We start from the raw sequence: 18,668 nt of genomic DNA, 5'->3' as shown, positions 1-18,668 counted from the left end.
CAGGAAAATGAAATATTGGCTACAATTAGGGGAGATATGGAAATAAAAGAGTCATGTCGCTGGGAAGGATGGGATGGGATGGCAAATATCCTTGGGTTCATGTGCACCATATTCAACTTCTTTCCTAACCTTCCACAGTCCTTATTAAAAAAAATGCTGTACTTGAGGTCAAGGACATTGGCAGCAGCAAAGGAGAGGCAGAGAGAAGGAAAACCCTGGGAAATGAGTGTGGGTGAATTGGTTGGTTAGCTACTACTGCCAGTGTTCTTGGCTTCAGGCTCAATGGTTAGAATATATTATTGCAGGCTAACTCTGGGGACTGTCAACTTCAATCCACACCAGGCTCAAGGTTGACTCAGCCTTCCATCCTTCTGAGGTCGTTAAAACAAGGACCCAGATTTTTTTTGGCTGGGGGGGGGGGATATGCTGAGTCTGTAAACCACTTAGAGTGGGCTGTAAAGCACTATTAAGTGGTGTATGTCTAAGTGCTATTGCTATTCAAGCAGTGCATGGATGGTTATATCACAGGGAACGATGTACAACACTGACGGTATTAATGCAGTTATTTTTTTTCTTTGAAGGTTGAGCTCCGAGACAATGAGATTGAACGTTTAGGACTCGCACTAGATGGCGGTCGTTCTCATGATGTAATATCTCTGGAAGCCAAAAGCAGAAGTAATGAAAAAATTATTGATCACTTGAATTTGCAGGTAACACTGTTGACTGTCTTTCAGCGTCTACATCTAAAGCAGCGGTCACCAGCTGGTGGTTCACGAGAAAATGTTGGTGGTCTGCAGAAAAACTATTTGCATGTTTTATATTGCGCAAAATCAGAGGTCCTCAAACTACGGCCCCTGGGCTGGATACGTACAATGAGGGTTTGTGTCATTGCAGAGAGTCTCTCCCTTCGTGGTCTTTTTGTGTGGGTCAGAGGGGGGAAGAAATTCCGACTTGGGGTCTGCTTCAAACTCCTGTTGCGGGGCTTTGGGCGAAGGCTGGAGGGAAATGCTCCTGGTGGCGAAGAGCTAGAGGGCCTTGTTCCAATGGGATTGTATCATGGCCTGAAACTGGCTGACCATCTTAGCCTGCTGAGCCTCCAGGTACCGGTGCCTGGCCTTGCACTCCCGCAGGTCTTCCCTCTGCTTGGAAAGCCTATGCCCAGCGTTCTCAGCGAGGTGCTTCTGCTGAGCCTCCTACTTGGTCAGATCCAATTTGAACTGAGCAGTTTTGCCAACTCTTTCTTGTGCTGGCTGCTTACCTACAACAACTGCTTCCTGTTGGGGTCCTAAGGAGACAGGGTGGGAAGGCAAGGAGTGGCTGGGAGGGGAGGGGCAAGTAGAGGCCGGCAAGTGCCTCTCGACGTGAGTGACATCAAATTGGCCACGCTCACCCAGTCACATGGCCACCTAGTCATGCCCATCCAGCCTTTCATTAGGCAGATCATATTAGTGGTCCGTGAGATTTAAAATTATGAATTTAGTAGTCCCTGAGGTCCAAAATGTTGGTGACCTCTGATCTTAACATAACCTAAAACTTTAAAATATGGATCCTCTTAACGTTAGCCAAAATACAGTGAAATTTCCATTTTCTACACCTTGATTAAATGGATTTCCCATGCAAATGGGTAAAATGCTCAAGTGCCATTTGGCATAATGATAGCATTACATAAACGATGCAAAAGGCCAGGTGTCAATTTATGTAATTGTGCCTGATAATGGCATCTTCATACAAATGAATAACAGACCATTAGTCCATTCAAATGAGATTTCACTTTAATTATTGTCATTTCCTGAAGAACTACTTTTGGTATCTTGGCTTGATGAATGTATGCAGATTGTAATTAAGGTTATCTTAATTATGTTTTTATGCCTTTCCAGTTTTCTTTTGAAATGTCTGGGGGTCTAATATATAACCTATGCAATTATGTATAAGTTAGGAGAGTTTTTTTTTAATCATTCACAGATTTAATGTATTAATTTGTATTCTAAGGGCAGAAAGTACTGTGTTTGTTCATTAGGGAAGATCCTTGAAGGAATGTCTAAATTTTGTTGAGGTGAATTTAACTGGATACATGGTGTCAATATTTATAGGTAGAATTTCTACAGCAAACAAACAAAGACCTTGAAAAGCGCATAGAAGATCTTTTGGATAGCAGGCAAAATATGACCAGTGAGGTGGCTCATTTAAGCAACAAAAATGAAGAACTGTGTCAAGAATTGACTGAAATTGATCACTTGGCCCAACAGTTGGAGAGGCATAAAGAAATTGTGCTTGAAACTGCAGATAAAGAAATTGGAGAGGCTAAGGTAAGAAAATTTCGGGAATTACTAGAACATCAAAAATATGTTCCAGTTCCTTGAGAAAATGTTCCACTGTTCGTTTTCTTTCACAATTCATTTTTTGTTTTAAATCTTACATACTATATGACGTTCTATGCTGAAGAAGTTTTCTTATATTTTTACTAATTAAATGAAATCAATGATGCTAGCTTTAATGGTTTTGTGCAGTTGTTCTGCATACATGACTAAGAACTTTTTATATTTTGCTGTTGATTAGAATGTATATAACATCTTTCTAGATTTGATAAGTGGAAAAGCTCTGAAGTTAGCCAAAAAACTAATTGAGAGTTTCTTAAAATCTGGAATAGGATTAGCATTTCATAAAGCTACATACCGATTACTTCATAGAACTGTGGGAATATGCAACCAAAAGAAAGCAACAAGCCTTTAGTATGCAACTGGCCCAGTGGCCCAGCATTCAGTTAAGGCAGGGGTGTCCAAACTTGGGAACTTTAAGACTTGTGGACTTCAACTCTCAGAATTCCCCAGCCAGCCATGCTGGCTGGGGAATTCTGGGAGTTGAAGTCCACAAGTCTTAAAGTTCCCAAGTTTGGACACTCCTGAGTTAAGGTCATAGAGCTTAGGTTTTCAATTTGCAGTTAGGACTTTTCAGGGAAGCATTGAGCAGTGGAGAAAAGCAGTACAGGAAGAGAGAGCTTGTTTAGTCAGTCTTTCTGTTCTGGGGTGGGCAGGAGCATATCATGGGATAGCTATTAGCTGACTGTAATGATGAATACGTGAACAAGAGACAAAGATGCTGCACAGGTTATAAATCTAGGCATGGATTGCACTTTTTCATCACTGCCGTAAGTGGTAACACTTGCTGTCCGAGGCAGTTGCTAAATAAGGAATACCTACACAACCATCAAAATTCTTTTGGAACATTTTATTAAAATAATATTGAACATGAAGCAGCACTTGAATGGGGAAGATTACCATGGATGTCAGGATAGACTGGGAAACTGGGGGGAAAATATCCTGGGAGAAGGCAGAGATAAGCCGCTTCCAAAATGTTGCCCAGAAAACTGCATTCAATCTCAACTTGAGGTCATGTTTTACTTCTTATAGGAATAATATTCACTGCAGAGAGTCATACTTTTATGTGTATATTTTGAAATATCCATATACACGCAATTCCTTTTTCACCCGTATGATCGGTTTGTGATTTCCTCAATCTTGAGTTCTCTGCCGCAGACCTGGGAGTTTCCGTGCAGCAACTTAGCTGTTCTACTGGACAGGGAGATCTGATTTTCCTGGGATCTGTTGGAACCACTCTCCCAGCTTCCTGAGTGTCCTACCACCACTAAGAACACTTTGGCCTTTTCTTTCCACATCCTCTCTAGTTCTTCCTTCAGGCGCTGGTACTTCTCCAGCTTCTTGTACTCCTTCTAATCAATATTCCTGTCACTTGGAACTGCTACATCTATAGCCACTGCTGTGTTTTGTCTACTATCACTTTGTCTGTTTGATTGGCAAGTATCTGTTTGCTTGCCTGGATCTGGAAGTCCCACAGGATCTTAGCCATGTTATTTTTAGCAATCTTCTATGGAATCTTTTATCTGGACTTTGGAAGGTCTGGACCATACATGGTATAGATAGAATCATAGGGCTGGAAGGGACCATGGAGGCCTTCTACTCCAACCCCCTGCTAATGGCAAGAGTCCTTATACCATCCCAGACAAATAAATGCCCAATATTTTCTGGAAAACCTCCGGTGATGGAAGATCCACAATCCTGGAAGGCAAGCTCTTCTATTGGTTAATTGTTCTCACTGACAGAAAGTTTTCCTTCGTTCCAGACAGGATCTCTCTTTAATGAGCTTCCACCCGTTGTTTTTTGTCCTGCCCTCAGGTGCTTTGGAGAATACCTTGACACCCTCATCTCTGTGACTGCCTCTCAAGTACTGGAAGACAGCTGTCATGTCACCCCAATCTTTCTCTTTGTTAGACTAGACACACCTAGTTCCCTTAACTGTTCATTGTACAGTTTAGTTTCCAGATTTACCATCTTTGTAGCTCTTCTCTGCACACTTTCTGAGGTCTCAGCATCTTTTTTGCACTGTGGCACCAGAATTGGACACACTATTTCAAGTGTGGCCTCACTATATACAGTACATACAGAGGCATTGTTGCTTCTCTTGATCTTCATGCTATCCCTCTGTTGATGCAGCAGCCAAGGACTAAATTAGCTGTTTTGGAAGCTGCAATACACTGCTGGCTCAGACTTAAGTGGTGGTCCACTGGGACACCTAGATTCCTATCACGGTTACTATTGTTGAGCCAGGTACTGCCTATTCTATACCTGTGTGCATTTGTTTCTCCCGGCCTAAGTGCAAGACTTTGCTTTTCTCACGACTGAAAGGCCTCTTATTGGATAGGGCCCATTCCAGGTACTTGGTGGTGCCGTTCAGTATATGCTTTTCCTGCCTGCATCTTACATTCTGCCCCTGTGTTGGATGGTCTCTGAGGCCTCTCTGCAGGGTCAGCACTTTGGGTCCTGTGCTATTTTTACGGATCTGGTGCTTAGTTCCTATTCTTGTGCGTCTATGATCAGTGCCTCAGTGCTGTCCAGCTCTCTCTAGCCATTAATAAGCTTTTCCAATGTCCGCCACCTCAGCTATCTGTTGTACATCTCATGCAGGGTCTTGCCTTGCATGGCACTTCCTCTGCTTGATCTTCCTTCTATGTCAGCTGCCACCTCAGGCATTCTCTCAGCAGCTCATTTTTGGGTGCCAGTTTATTGATGTAAATCAGGAGGCTCTGGATTGTTTCCCAGAGAATGACTTTGACATTCACCTGACTCTTTTCAGTTCTGTAAAGTAGTCTAATTATTCCATATTGCAGATGAAATTTTGAAATTAGTTGAGACCAGCTAGGGAATGCAGATAGAATTCAATTTAAACCTGATTTCCTGATTTATTGCCGTAATATTTATCTTATTTTACTTCAACAGCTGGTTTCTCAAGATATAAAACTCCATCATATATTCCAGATAGTTTGGTATTTTTCCCTCCCTCCCTTCAATTTTAAACTGTTCACAATTATGTAGGAACCAATCGGCTTACTTACAGTTGTTTCCATATTAGGTTTTTTTAATCCCAGAACTAATGCATAATAAAATAAAATCAGAAAAACCAGGAAAAAAACCATTCAAATCTTATTTTAAAAATATAGCAACTACGCATGTGCAGGAGATAACAATAATAATTTGGTGACTGATATTAATTACAGTGACTGCCCTAATACCCATGCAACAATTTATATAGATTTTTTTTTACTTCTCAAGTTTTATAAAAGTTTCACTTAAAAAAATAATATTTACATATATTTTATGTAAACAGAAAGAAATTAAAAAAAAACACAGTGAAATACAAGATCGCGAGGAGACCATAGCAAGACTGAAGTTAGTAAGTAACATGCCTATTGATCTGAGTTTAACTTAATAAACTATATATATATATTATATATATATATATATATATATATATATATATATATATATATATATATGTTTGAATTTAATGCATGTTTGCTGAAGACAATTATTAATAGAGTAAGAAAGAAAATCAACAATATATTTCTAAAAATTCTGCTTTTTTATATTGATAATATTGTAGTAGATTTTTATTAGTAAGTTTTATAAGTCCAATATAAATATTTTAAATATCCATCCTACTGAAGATTGCCTATAATTTGATTTGATTTGTATATCTGGTTTTTCACTGAGGACAAAAATTGGCATATTGTTATTTGCATTTTTTTTAAAGTAGTAACAGATGAGATAATAAAAGAGAAATGATAATGCTGTGCTAGAGTAAGGTTCTTCACTCTTCTCAATCCTAGAATTAAAAGTTCTGTTACGAGTCTCCATTTGGATGGGGTTGCATTTTCTCTGAAAAATCCTTTGCAACCCTGTTTGACTCCTGGATCCATTTTGTCACTTGAGTTGTCATCTGGCTAGCTGCACTCTGTTGTGTCTTACTGCATAATGAGCCTGTCCATCAAGACTTCTGGTGCAGAATATGGGCTTTATAACAAAGTTATTGTTATATTTGCTCGACTAAATAGCACCAATTCTCAAAGAACTGCACTGGGAGGGCAGTTGTTACCAACTGCATCTCGTTAGCCCATTTAAATGCTTTGATTGTTTAAGATTGCAGTACTTGAGGTCTATACCTGTATATCTATATGCTCTGCAGTGCAGGAGCTCTTCCTTGTTTCATGACTGGCATGAGTGCATTATTTGGGAATGTCGGAGAGCACTTAGGTCGCCTTTTCCCAGAGACTAGGCAAGTCCTAACTATACCTATCCCTTTGCATAAGGTAAAGAAGGTAAAGAAATTGGTTTTTTTTGCTTACGTGAGATTTAGCTCAGCCTTGCTTTGATCTCTTAATCACTTTTCTATTAATAATCTTTATTTGTCATGGTATATTTTAACTATTATGTTTTTATTTTATTTGTCTTTACTGTTTTATCTTGTTTTTATAGATGGTTTTCCACCATGAGATCTTCTGGGTATTTGATAGGCTATAAATAATATAAATTGACTAATTGCCAGCTTATAAATAATACATCCATAAAATAAATTGTATTTAACTCAAATTCACTGAAATACAATGAATGCTTGGTGCATCTAACTTGAATATAGGTAGTCCACGACTTACAGCAGTTCATTTAGTGACCATTCAAAGTTACAACAGCACTGAAAAAAGTAACTTATGACCATTTTTCACCCTTATGACTGTTGTCGTGTCCCCAAGTGATCAAGTGATTTACATTCGGATGTTTGACAACTAGTTCATATTTATGACGGTTGCAATGTCCCAGGATCATGTGATCCTTTTTTGTGACGATCTGATAAGGGAAGTCAATGGGGAAGATTCACTTAACAACTGTGTTACTAACAACTGGACTAATTCACTTAGCAAGAAAAGTCGTAAAACGGGGCAAAACTCATTTAACAAATGTCTCATATAACAACATAAATTCTAGGCTCAATCATGATCATAATTCAAGGATTATCTGTATATGGAAACATTATACAATTAAAAAATTATTTTTTTTAAAAAATGTACTTTTATTGTAGCCACAATTGTAAGTTTTGTAATATTTATGTCACATTAGGAGTTATCTTCCTATCGCAGAGAAAAAGAAAAATTGAGTGAAGAACTCTTTGGAAAATCAGAGGAAAAACAAAATCTTGAGATACTGTTAAGCCAGACTCAAGCAGAAAACCACAGATTGTCCAAAAAAGTTGAAAACCTTGAAATTATAAGTAAGTATTTTCATTCTCACAGGCTGTTAGAGATGGATTTTCAGTCCCAAATGAAATCTTAGAAGGGGGGGGAGAATCTAAGGAAGGGGAGTCAGGACCTTTTACATAATTCATTGCTGAATTGTTTATTAAATATTTAATTCTTTCAGATTCTAGTTCCTTTCCTGGGGAGAGCAGAGTCCTTTACACAACTTGTTAGTGTTGTGTAAAGTGTAGTGTTATTTTGCAAATTTAAATATTTGGTTACTGTATATTAAAATAATATAATCATTGTATTCTACAACTGACAAATATTAAATAAACTCTAACCCTACCCCTTGTCCTAATCGTAACCCTAAACAGAGAAACAGAATGATTCAGGACAGACAGAAATGCAGGGTGTGTGATTTCAAACTTCCTGCCAGTTTCCCCATTGAGTTTACTTGTAGAAAAACTGTCAGGGGTTATCACAAATCTTCCTTTCCTTTCCCTTCCCTTCCCCTCTTTCATTAGAAATAGAAAATTTTTGAAAGTGTTTTTCTTTATCATGTTCATAACAAATGCTTTAGCTCAGGAGTGTCAAACTTGATTTCATTGAGGGCCGCATCAGGGTTGTGTTTAACCTCGGGGAGTATGGCCAGGATGGGCATGGCCAGCATGACATCACTCGTTGACAGGGGCAGTTGTGTTGGCCCGAGCACTCTGCCAGCAAAAATGGACTCCTGGGCCCCGTTTTAGGCTAAAACGGCCTCCTGCAGCCCTCTGCCAGTATAAAAATGCAGCTCGCTCCCCCCAGCATTATTTTTGCTGGCAGAGGGCTGCAGGAGGCTATCGTGACTGAAAATGGAGCCTGGGACAGCTGTGCGCAGCCCTCCTGAGCTCCGTTTTCACTGGCAGAGGCACCACAGGCCAGCCCTTTACTGTTTCCAGCACAACCCCGTGGCCCAGATCTAAACACCCTGCAAGCCGGATCCAGACCCCCGGCCTTGAGTTTGACACCCTTGCTTTAGGTGAAGATTTCTTGTGCATGGAAATTTCATCTTTGCTAATTGTGGTCTGTTGCAGATCGTGAACTTGTCATAGAGCTAGAGAGAATGAGGCTGGAGGGTGGCATAGCGCTTGGAGACAAGTCACCTTCTCGCCTAGATGCATTTGTAAAGACCATAGAAGAAGACAGGGACTATTATAAGCGAGAACTAGAGTGCCTCCAAAAGATATTTAAAAGAAAATCTAGCCCGTTACTCAAATCTCCAGAAAAGGTAAGGCTTACTGTGCTTAATATATCATACTTCAATGCAATGTTCCCTCTAATTTTTTTTCAGTGTGTGCGGAAAAATATAGTGTTTGAGCGGCACATTTTCATCCCTGAGCACCTGATTTTTTTTTAGCCATAATTGCCATCAGAGCAGATGTTGGGGAGGGGGGCAAGGAGGAAAAGGGTCCCCTCCCTCTCCCTCAGATCCCCAGGAAGGAAGGAAGGAAGGGAAGGGAGGGGGAGGGAAAGGAAAGGAAATGGGAAAGAAGAAAAGGAAAGGAAAAAGGAAAGGAAATGGAAAAGAAGGAAAGGAAAAAGGAAAGGAAAGGAGAAATGAAAGGAAAAAAATGAAAAGCAAAGGAAGATAGAAGGACAGAAAGGGAAAAAGAAAGAGTGGAATGGTACTGCTCAAAAGTCCAGTCTCAAGATCCCGTGGACCCCTTTGGCTCAGACAGTCCAATTCCACGCTGGTTCCCTCTCTCCCCAAGCGAAGGGATCGCAGAAAGATTGCCCAGTCCAGAACGGGGCTTCAGATGATGCAATGCCTTAGAAACCCCGGATATGCATAGAAAAGCAGGCTACAACCAGCGAATCACGTTTTCCCAGGAACCAATGAAGCCCCATAGGACCAATGGGAATTCTCCATTCTGCAACGTCATCGGTCTCCGGGCAGAATCTTCCTTGATTTCACCAATCATGGAAAAGAGAGTTCGGTGCAGACAGAGAGAAGGGAGGGAGGGGGGATATTTTCACTCACATTTTAAGATATTAAAAAACACTGCGCGCAGTTTAAAACTTGTGTGCGGCGTTTCCTTGTTATCTGCGCAGCCGCGCAGGCGCGCAGCTTAGAGGGAACAATGCTTCAATGGTATCACATAAAGTCCAATTACTCATCAAATTATCTTTTCAATTCTTAGCTTTATAAAGCATGGTCTCAGCCATCAGATATGGGTCAGATAATTCCTTTTGTAGCAGACTGATTTATTTACTAGGAGGAGGGCTGCTTTCATAAATTGGCAGTGAGTGTGCTGAGTTTCATTTCTTGGCTCATTTCTTTTAGAGGTCTCTTCCTCCTATGTACTCACCTGCATTTAACTTCTTGTCATTCCTGACTAAGAAGTCAAATAGGAGATCCAGATCATAGCTGCCTATTTACTTCACAAACAGCTTTCAACAGCCAATAAAGTGAAAAGATTATGGTAGAAATGATGTAGTCAGACAGCATCCTCAACTATTTACATTTATAATGAAATAATAATAATAATAATAATAATAATAATAATAATAATAATAATAATAATGCGCTCTTTAATAAGGGGAAAAACTAGTTTTCCCCAGTTAACATTAAATATGAGGCAATGTAACATTGTTAGTATCAAAATATTAGCATGCTTTGATCCCCAGCTTCATTGGATTCAGCGATCTATTTCAGCTACAGGTAGCCCTTGACTTATAACGGTTTGTTTAGTGATCGTTCGAACTTACAAGGGCACTGAAAAAAATGTCTGATAACTGTTTTTCACCCTTACGACCGTGCAGAATCCCCATAGTCACGTGATCAAAAATCAGGCCCTTTGCAACTGATTCATATTTACATCATTGTCTGTGACCTTCTGGACAAGCAAAGTCAATGGGGAAGCCAGATTCACTTAACCATGTAACCATGCCGTAAAATGGGGCAAAACTCACTTAACAGATACCTCATCAGCAACAGAAATGTTGGGCTCAATTATGGTCATAAGTCAAGGAGTTCCTGTAAATTTGTTAGACATTATTTGTAGCTCTATATTTACCTATTTTTCTTGACATTTTTAATGACATTCTTAAAAGTTTTTAGTAAAAGTAAAATAGAAAGTGCTACTGTGTTGAATTTATGTTTTACTGACAAAGAAATGAAGGGAGACTAGTATAGATAGATCTATTTCAAGCTATAGCTCTCATCAGCCAGCCATACCTTTCTGGGATTCGAACCCAGGCTACTTGTTTATTAGGTACATGCATTAAGCTTAGCCAGGGATGGCTAACCTTCTTGGTGCTGTGTGTCGAAAGTGCATGCGCACACCTGCACATCCATAATGCAATGCATGTGCTCCCCCCTTCCCCCTCCCACGTGACCCTGCCGCATACACGTGCAGCTGGTCGGTGGGAGGCAAGTGCCCATGCGCAGCGGAACTGAGCTGAGGCAATGCCTTGCGTGCCCACCGAGAGGGATCTACATGCCACTTGTGGGAGGCGTGCCATCACATCTCTAAGCCATGGTTTAAAATGCTACTATTTCCTCAAAGCAATTTTATTATAGAAAAACATTTATCATTTGTAAAGACATCTAATAATTTTCCTATAGTTAACAAATATAGACGAACATCAAGTCTGTGTATTTTTCTCCTCCCTCTAACACGGCCACAGGAGAAGATGGAAACTCTTAGCTTAATTGCAATTTGCATTTGAATCTGGGCAGCAAATGATTAGAAACTGACTTGTTTTGACTAACCATAATAAATATGTTAATAGGATGTTTCATGGCCCTACTTGTGCAGGTGAGACGGATCTGTGGGCTGAAGGTTCAGAATATATTCAACAGAGTTTTAGTGCTATATTTGAATGTTGAGGTCTTGGCTAGATAGCTGACATAAAATCAGAATTTTCCAGTTCTCGGCAATGTTAACAGTATAATCCAGGGCCAATTTTGTATGATTCTTTGCTACATAAACCATGATTTTTAAAGCATGGCATGGTTATTGTTTTTGGACTGTAATCCTGTCATTAGTAATATGTATTTTACTAACCTGTGTAGTAATATGGGTGAATACATATGTAGATGTATAAAGCATATTCTCACTTTTTACTTTTTTCCCTTTATTTTGCAGAGTGAAGACCTTAGGCTAGTTACACGCGAGAGAGATGAGCTACAGTCTATGCTAGACAGATTTGAAAAGCATATGATAGAAATTCAGTCTAATGTCAAACTATTAACTGTAGAAAAAGACAAATTAAGTGTCCTTTATGAACAGGTAAATGAATATAACCTTGATCCAGAGCAATATATAACAATGAAAATCTGCCAATGAAAGTCCCATCAGAAAGAAGCTAGATGTATTGAACTATTGCAAACTCCGGTTTAGAATGAGAAAAGAAGAATGTGAATGCAGAACAAAATACTTGTATAGAAAGTGGAGAATGATTTATCCTATGACTCATATTTTGCTATCTGTGAAAGTAGTTACAACCTGAGATTCCACCCAACATAATTTCATGTATTGCAGTTTGTGAATGCATGAGCATAAGTATATGCATAAAAACACATATACTTATTATGTATCTCTTTAAAAGTCTAGTAATTACTCTGCAGAGCGTATAATAATTACTTTGTGTGAGCTGCCCAGAGCTATTGAGAGTCAGGTGGCATATAACTTTAATAAATTATTATTTCCTGGGCTAGTGCAATTAGACATTTGAGGTTTATTGGAAGCCTGTTGAGTTTTGATGCTAAGTCTCATGGATATTTAATATTATTAATAATATTCAATATTAATGCTAATGCACATTAATATGTATCAAAGTTACTATATTTATATTAATATCAACTCATATTAATAGATAGATAGATAGATAGATAGATAGATAGATGATAGATAGATAGATAGATAGATAGATAGATAGATAGATAGATAGATCAAACTATAACGTGTAATATTATTTAATATTTCATTTTAATTTTTTCCATGAAGGAAAAAAATACTTTAAACATAGGTAGAAAGACAAAATTTGGAATAGTTACTTTAAAATAATTATTTAGTAATGTTACACTTAGGAATAAGATTTTCCTGGTTTGTAATATATTTGAAGGTATATTTAGCTAATTTGGTCGTCCAGTTTATTTTTAAAGAATATGTAGCATATATGTCTCTGTAAATTTTTCAAGTTAAAATGTCAAAATTATTTTCAGTAATATTCCAAAATTGTGGAAATGGAGAGTTTTTCAAGTGTATTGGTTCTATCTTATATGGGGAATACTTAAGAAATTTATATTGAGAAATTGGAAAGTACTATTTCAATTATCAAAGATTGAACCCACTTTAGATAGAAGAGGCTACATTTCCTAATGAAAAAAATAATACACCTGACTTTCGGAGACACTTTGCAATATTTTACATATATATATGTAAAACATGTCAATGTTTTAATATTTTTAGTTTTTCTAATTAATTTTTTATTTTTGTTCAGTTTAGTATTATACATTTCACTAGTAGTAACAGTGGGTGTTGTTTTCTTTTAATTTATCATTGTATGCTTTCCTTTTGGTGCTTTCCTTTTAAAAATTGCAATACAATTATAATGTATTTAATAACTGCTTCAAAAATTAGAGAGCCAGTTTGGTCTAATGGTTAAGGTACCAGAGTTGGAATCAGGACACTGAGTTCTAATCCTGCTTCAGGCACGAACGCTGGCTAGGTGACTTTGGGCCAGACAACCTATCTCAACTCACATGGTTGTTGTGGGAAAAATAGGAAGAGGAAACAGGATAAGCTCACACCTTGAGTTCTTTATTCAAATTAATAATTGTAGGGTAAAAAAAATTGTTTTTGTATTTTTAGTCACAGAATGAATTAAACCATCTACGGAGAGAGAGAAAAACCTCTTTTCTAACAAAGAATCACGCAGAAGAAGAGAGAATGAATGCATTGGCTGATTTCAGAAGAGCAGCATCAGAGAAAGAAGGACTAAGGGAGCAATTAAAGGTCAGTTTTTAATATTTTCTGTAGCTTTCAGTAATGAATTAATTTTTGTCCAGTTTTTTATTTAAAGTGGCTATCTCCAGGGCCTGTAACACTTCAGACTATTACTGATAACACCATAAGGATTTCAAAAAGTGCATTTTGGATTTTCTTTCATAATCACTCTATTAAGAGTATTTCTAAAACTAGTAATGAACAGTAATGTTAATTTAGCATAAATTCTCAAAATGGCAAAAAAAATGTTGTAATTTTGGTTTGGGGCTTTGTTAAATATTAGGCAACATTGGAAAAAGAAATCTACAGCTGATTTGCAGTAATTGATTGTTGATATACAGTACATTGTTTGTCAACATTTGAGTTGAGAATTAATATGCAGAGTGAGATAAGTGGCATACAAATCAAATAAACATTTATTATAGATATTTATATATTTATTAAACAAAATAGATGCCATTTTCCTTCTGGCATGCATTTACTGTTGGGTCATTTCATTGTAAAGAAATTTAGGGTAATTGGGGATATTTTAATATTATTAATGAAAAGGCTCACTACTGATCTGCCTACTTTCTTTTGTTAGATCCTGCAAGAAGAATATGATTTAGATAAATTAAAATTGGAACAGGAAGTATCAAGATTGGGAAGCACTGTTAAAAGGGTAAGTATTTTGCCCAAACATTCTGATTGGATTTGGAGCTATAACTTTTTATGTAGTCATTATTTCATGATTATTTGTAAAGAAAAAGGGAAAATATCATAGGGGCCACATATAATGGAATATGTAATAATTCTTGTTACTACAAGGCAATTTACCTTACTGTAGATTTCACTGCCATTGATCCTTACTATCGTTTTAGTGGAAGATATTGTGAAAGGGTGCTTTATCTTGGGGTTATTAAAATAACGTTAGGTTTAAAAATGTCACATAGGTTTGGAATTTATTTTGCTCTACAGTTGGAAACAGAACGTCTTGATCAAGTATCTACAGTGTCATTGTTAAAAGACAAAATAAGCTCCTTGGAAGATGAACTAAACATGAAGACTCATCAGCTCTTAAATACATCTGAAGATTCTGCACAGTGTAAGACAGAAATGAGTTCACTAAAGTAAGCTCAGCTGTGCATTTTATAACTAGTAAATGCATATTTGTAATTTGTGTCATTCTATGATGCTGTGGCTTCAGTGATATGGCCCTAAAAAAGAAGTCTCCGGTTTGCATTTGCCTGATAATCAAACTGGAAGTAATAATATGACTAATCTGATAATTGAGTAGTAAGAAAAATCTATGCTGAATTTATTTAGAAAAAGTTTATATTAATTTACACACATGGCATGGAATGGAATATAGAATAGAAATAGAAATAATAAGGAATGGAATAGAATAGAATTTCATTGAATTGAATTTTTTATTGGCCAAGTGTGATTGGACAAGCAAGGAATTTGTCTCCAGTGTATAACTCACAGTGTACATACAATAATAAGTAATAATAAGTAATAGTTCATACTCATAGTTACAATCCTTTATCATTAGTTAAAAAACAATTGATAAATCATAAGAAAACAATAGGAGAAGGAAGTAGGAAAGATGAGAAGATGGGAAAAGATGAGAGAAGATTAGAAATGAGACAATGCTAGATATTAATATTAATCCAGTGATTAATATCACAGATATTTCTTATTACATGTGAGTTCCTAGATAGTGATAGGCAGAAATTTTAGAGTTTATATGCCCAGATATGCAGGGATTAATATTAAGTGGCAGGGCAAGCTAGTGTATATAAACAGGCAGCAAATCCCACATTCACTCACACTGATGATGTTACCTAGTTGGTAACAGTCCTTGGTCTCCACAAAATTCCTATTTCGTTGGAAAGTTGGGGGTGGGTGTATTTCTTAAAAGGAATGCCATTTAGTTTCAATATGTAATTATGTCTGGTGACATCCATACTTATAGAAATTAAAAGGACAATTTTGGACCTTCATTAAGAAAACTGGATTTTTAATTCTTGAAAATCTAAACTAAAAGTTATAGCACTGATTGGTCTTTTACTCAATCTAACTCACTATTTCTTTATAAATTATAAATACCAACTGAAGATACAGTAAAAATGGATTCATATCCTGTCCCCAATATTGTATTTAACTTAACTATCTTGATTTTACAGACTATTAAATGAACAGATTCAGAAATCCCTAGATGAGCTACAGCATCAACTAACTCTTAAAGGAAATGAACTTCAATCAGCTCAAGAGGAGATTGAGATATTAGAGGACAAAATAGGTGAATGAGACTGTACTGTATTATTAAGAAAAAACGTACAAATAATCTAGTTCAGTTCTGTACAAAATCATTCACAGTCAGGTTTTTAACAGGAGTAAACATAATATAAATAAGATAAATAATAAATGTCCAGTTCAAACTTGAGGCTGAATACTTAGCATTCAGGCTGAATTTATTCTAGTTGCTGGCCTTTCTTTCTCTACAGGTATTTTTTAAACTTTGTTATTCAAATTAATTAACAGTAAAAATATACATGCAAACATTATTAATGAAAAATGATTCAAAATTAAATATAAAAAGCCTCTGTATAAACAACTACAAATTGTGAACATATTCCTTGAATGTCATTTTTGCCCCTTTATCAGAAAAAATATTCAAATGCTGACATCCAAAATACTCAAAAGGAATTATAGGCACTAATTGTGTTTTTATGTTTGAATAAAAGGATAGGATAAAAGTTATTGGAGTTCTTATATCAAACAAAAAGCTAGAATACAACATGAAATATTGTTTCTTTTTTTTAAAATTTAAATATTGTTTCTCATACACGTCAAAATTATTGATTTGACTGAGGACATCAAGTCTAGTTTGCTCCAATTCATGCAATAATTGTGTGGAATACCATACTCATGTATGAATGAAATAAAATCAGGAATAGAAATTTGCCCTTTCTACAAAATATAATCTGCGTTGCATACATTGGTTTGCTCTGCCCTCTGCTCTAATTCCATTAGCATTTTCAGAAATTCTAATTATGTGCATTACAGATTCTAAAGCTTAATTAAGGAAAAAGCAAAAAAAATATCATTTGTTTCACTACCTCAAAATCAAAGAGAGAGCATGCCATTAATAATTATACAATGTAGATTACAAGTTACTGAAATATAATGATGTATGTTTGTTGCTTTTCTAGATTTTGGGGCTTCCCATTTGTATAATCTATGTTTATTATGTTTTTATAATCTCTTTCTATATAGATTATTTTTTTAAAAATCTACATTTTCTTGGTATTTTTATTTTACATTGCCCAGAGTGATCATAGAGCTGACACATTTATACATACATACATACGTACATACATACATAATTCTCTGTCAGATATTTATAAACTTCACCAGGATTTTAACTTACCAAGGTTACATAGCTGATTTGAAATGAGCAACAACAGAAGTTTTGTAAAAAGCAATACACTTTTAAGTTAAATTGGGATGACTGTTCTTCCCTCAATCATTTGTTGAGTGTAACAAAGAATTTACCAACAACAATCTCATAATTCGGAACAGAGGAACCCAGAACAAATACACCAATATTGGTGTGTTTACAGGGCTTACTAACGTTTTTTGCTCTTTTCAGATACACTCCAAACTAAGAGCGCATCACAAAATGAGTCTGTTATTCTGCTCAGAAGTACCGTTAATGCCTTGGATAAGGAAAAAGACAGCCTTCAGGAAAGTATAGATGAAAAAACTGAAAAAATTGCATATCTAGAAGACAATTTATCAAACAAGGTATTTATGCAAAATAGGAAATGGATTATCAGAACCATTTTATCTTCATTTTTTTGTATCAAGGGAAGAATGTTATTTGCTAGATATGCAACTAAGGAAGAATTTGGGATATTTAAAGTAAAATGATTAATAACTAGAATGGCAAAGGGATTGTTTCTACAGCAAATTCATGGTTTATATAGAAAACAACTGTTCCTCGTGTATGATTCCCTTCAAATATGGCAGTTTTATTGCAATGTAGAAACATCTTATTGAATGGGCCATTTCTTTCCAAAAGACAGGCATTTTGCAAATTAGACTTTAGCTGCCCTTTCTCCTAGGGCAGCAGTCCTCAGTCTTTCTGGCTTGGCAGCCTGGCAGAGGTAGGTAGGTAGAGGGAATGGTTCCGTGCACGCGGCAGGTATGTGCTTGAGCACACATAGCTCCCGCAAATGGAGCTGCACACATGCACGCTTGCCTGCCACTTGTGCGGCCTGGTTCCAAATAGGCCACTGCCTGGGGGTTGGGGACCCCTGTCCTAAGAGAGTAATTTGTTTTCAGTTGCATTTTTGCTTAACTCAAAAAGGCTTACAGGCCCTTTTCACTTTGTTTTCCTATAACTCTTTTTCTGTTGATTTCTCTCTCTTTCTTTTAACAACCTTTAAAAAAAATGTTAAGAAGGATTACAGAAAAAGAGGAACAAGACAACCATCTAATCTGAGAAAGCTAGCCCCAACGTGTTATGTGGGACTCTTAAAAACTTACCGTATTTTTCAGAGCATAAGACGCACCAAGATTTGAAAGAGACAAATTAAAAAAAAGTTTTTGCACTCTGAGACCTCCCCAAAATGGCCCTTTTTTGTGAAAATGGGCCTGGTTTTTGTCAAAAAAAGGGCATGCATAGCCTTTAGGAGGCTTAGAGAGTGCTCCTGGGGGTTGGGGGGCAAAAACGAGCAAAAAAGGCCTCTTTTTCACTCATTTCTGTCCTCCCCAGCCCCCAGCAGCACTCTGGAAACCTCCTAAAGACTATGCAAGGCCATTTTTGCAAAAGAGGCGGGGTTTCGGGAGGTCAAAAATGCTGTATTCAGTGTATAAGATGCACCCAGATTTTCACCCTCTTTTTTGAGGGAAAAAGGTGTGTCTTATACTCTGAAAAATACGGTAGTTGTATTTGCCTGATAAAGAAAAGCATGCACGACATAAGTTTGCTTTGTAGCCTTATATCACTACAATGGCTGATGCAGAGATAAGGTGCTGGTTACTAGATGGCATCTGATCTCAGCTTTGGTGCTGGAACCACCCGATATAGCAATAAAATT

General features: G+C 36.9%; 1 protein-coding gene across 5 annotated transcripts in view; it reads left to right on the top strand.

Annotated features, from left to right (window-relative positions):
• Positions 1-18,668, top strand: part of CEP135 (centrosomal protein 135) — a 40,810-nt gene that overhangs the window by 8,674 nt on the left and 13,468 nt on the right. For 4 of the 5 annotated variants that reach the window (XM_081960147.1, XM_081960146.1, XM_081960149.1 and 1 more), the window contains exons 7-17: positions 582-710; positions 2,091-2,306; positions 5,680-5,745; positions 7,464-7,614; positions 8,659-8,852; positions 11,716-11,859; positions 13,444-13,587; positions 14,162-14,239; positions 14,536-14,687; positions 15,747-15,862; positions 17,216-17,370. In XM_081960147.1, coding sequence (XP_081816273.1) covers positions 582-710; positions 2,091-2,306; positions 5,680-5,745; positions 7,464-7,614; positions 8,659-8,852; positions 11,716-11,859; positions 13,444-13,587; positions 14,162-14,239; positions 14,536-14,687; positions 15,747-15,862; positions 17,216-17,370 — 1,545 coding nt within the window. The remainder of the gene's footprint in view (positions 1-581; positions 711-2,090; positions 2,307-5,679; positions 5,746-7,463; positions 7,615-8,658; positions 8,853-11,715; positions 11,860-13,443; positions 13,588-14,161; positions 14,240-14,535; positions 14,688-15,746; positions 15,863-17,215; positions 17,371-18,668) is intronic. The other variant, XM_081960150.1, reaches the window with a different exon arrangement.

The sequence above is a fragment of the Natrix helvetica genome, assembly GCF_964273705.1.
Source record: "Natrix helvetica genome assembly, chromosome: 7".
Classification (NCBI taxonomy): Eukaryota; Metazoa; Chordata; class Lepidosauria; order Squamata; family Natricidae; genus Natrix; species Natrix helvetica.
The sequence above is the reverse complement of the archived record's forward strand: the minus strand, read 5'-3'. Positions and strand labels throughout refer to the sequence as shown.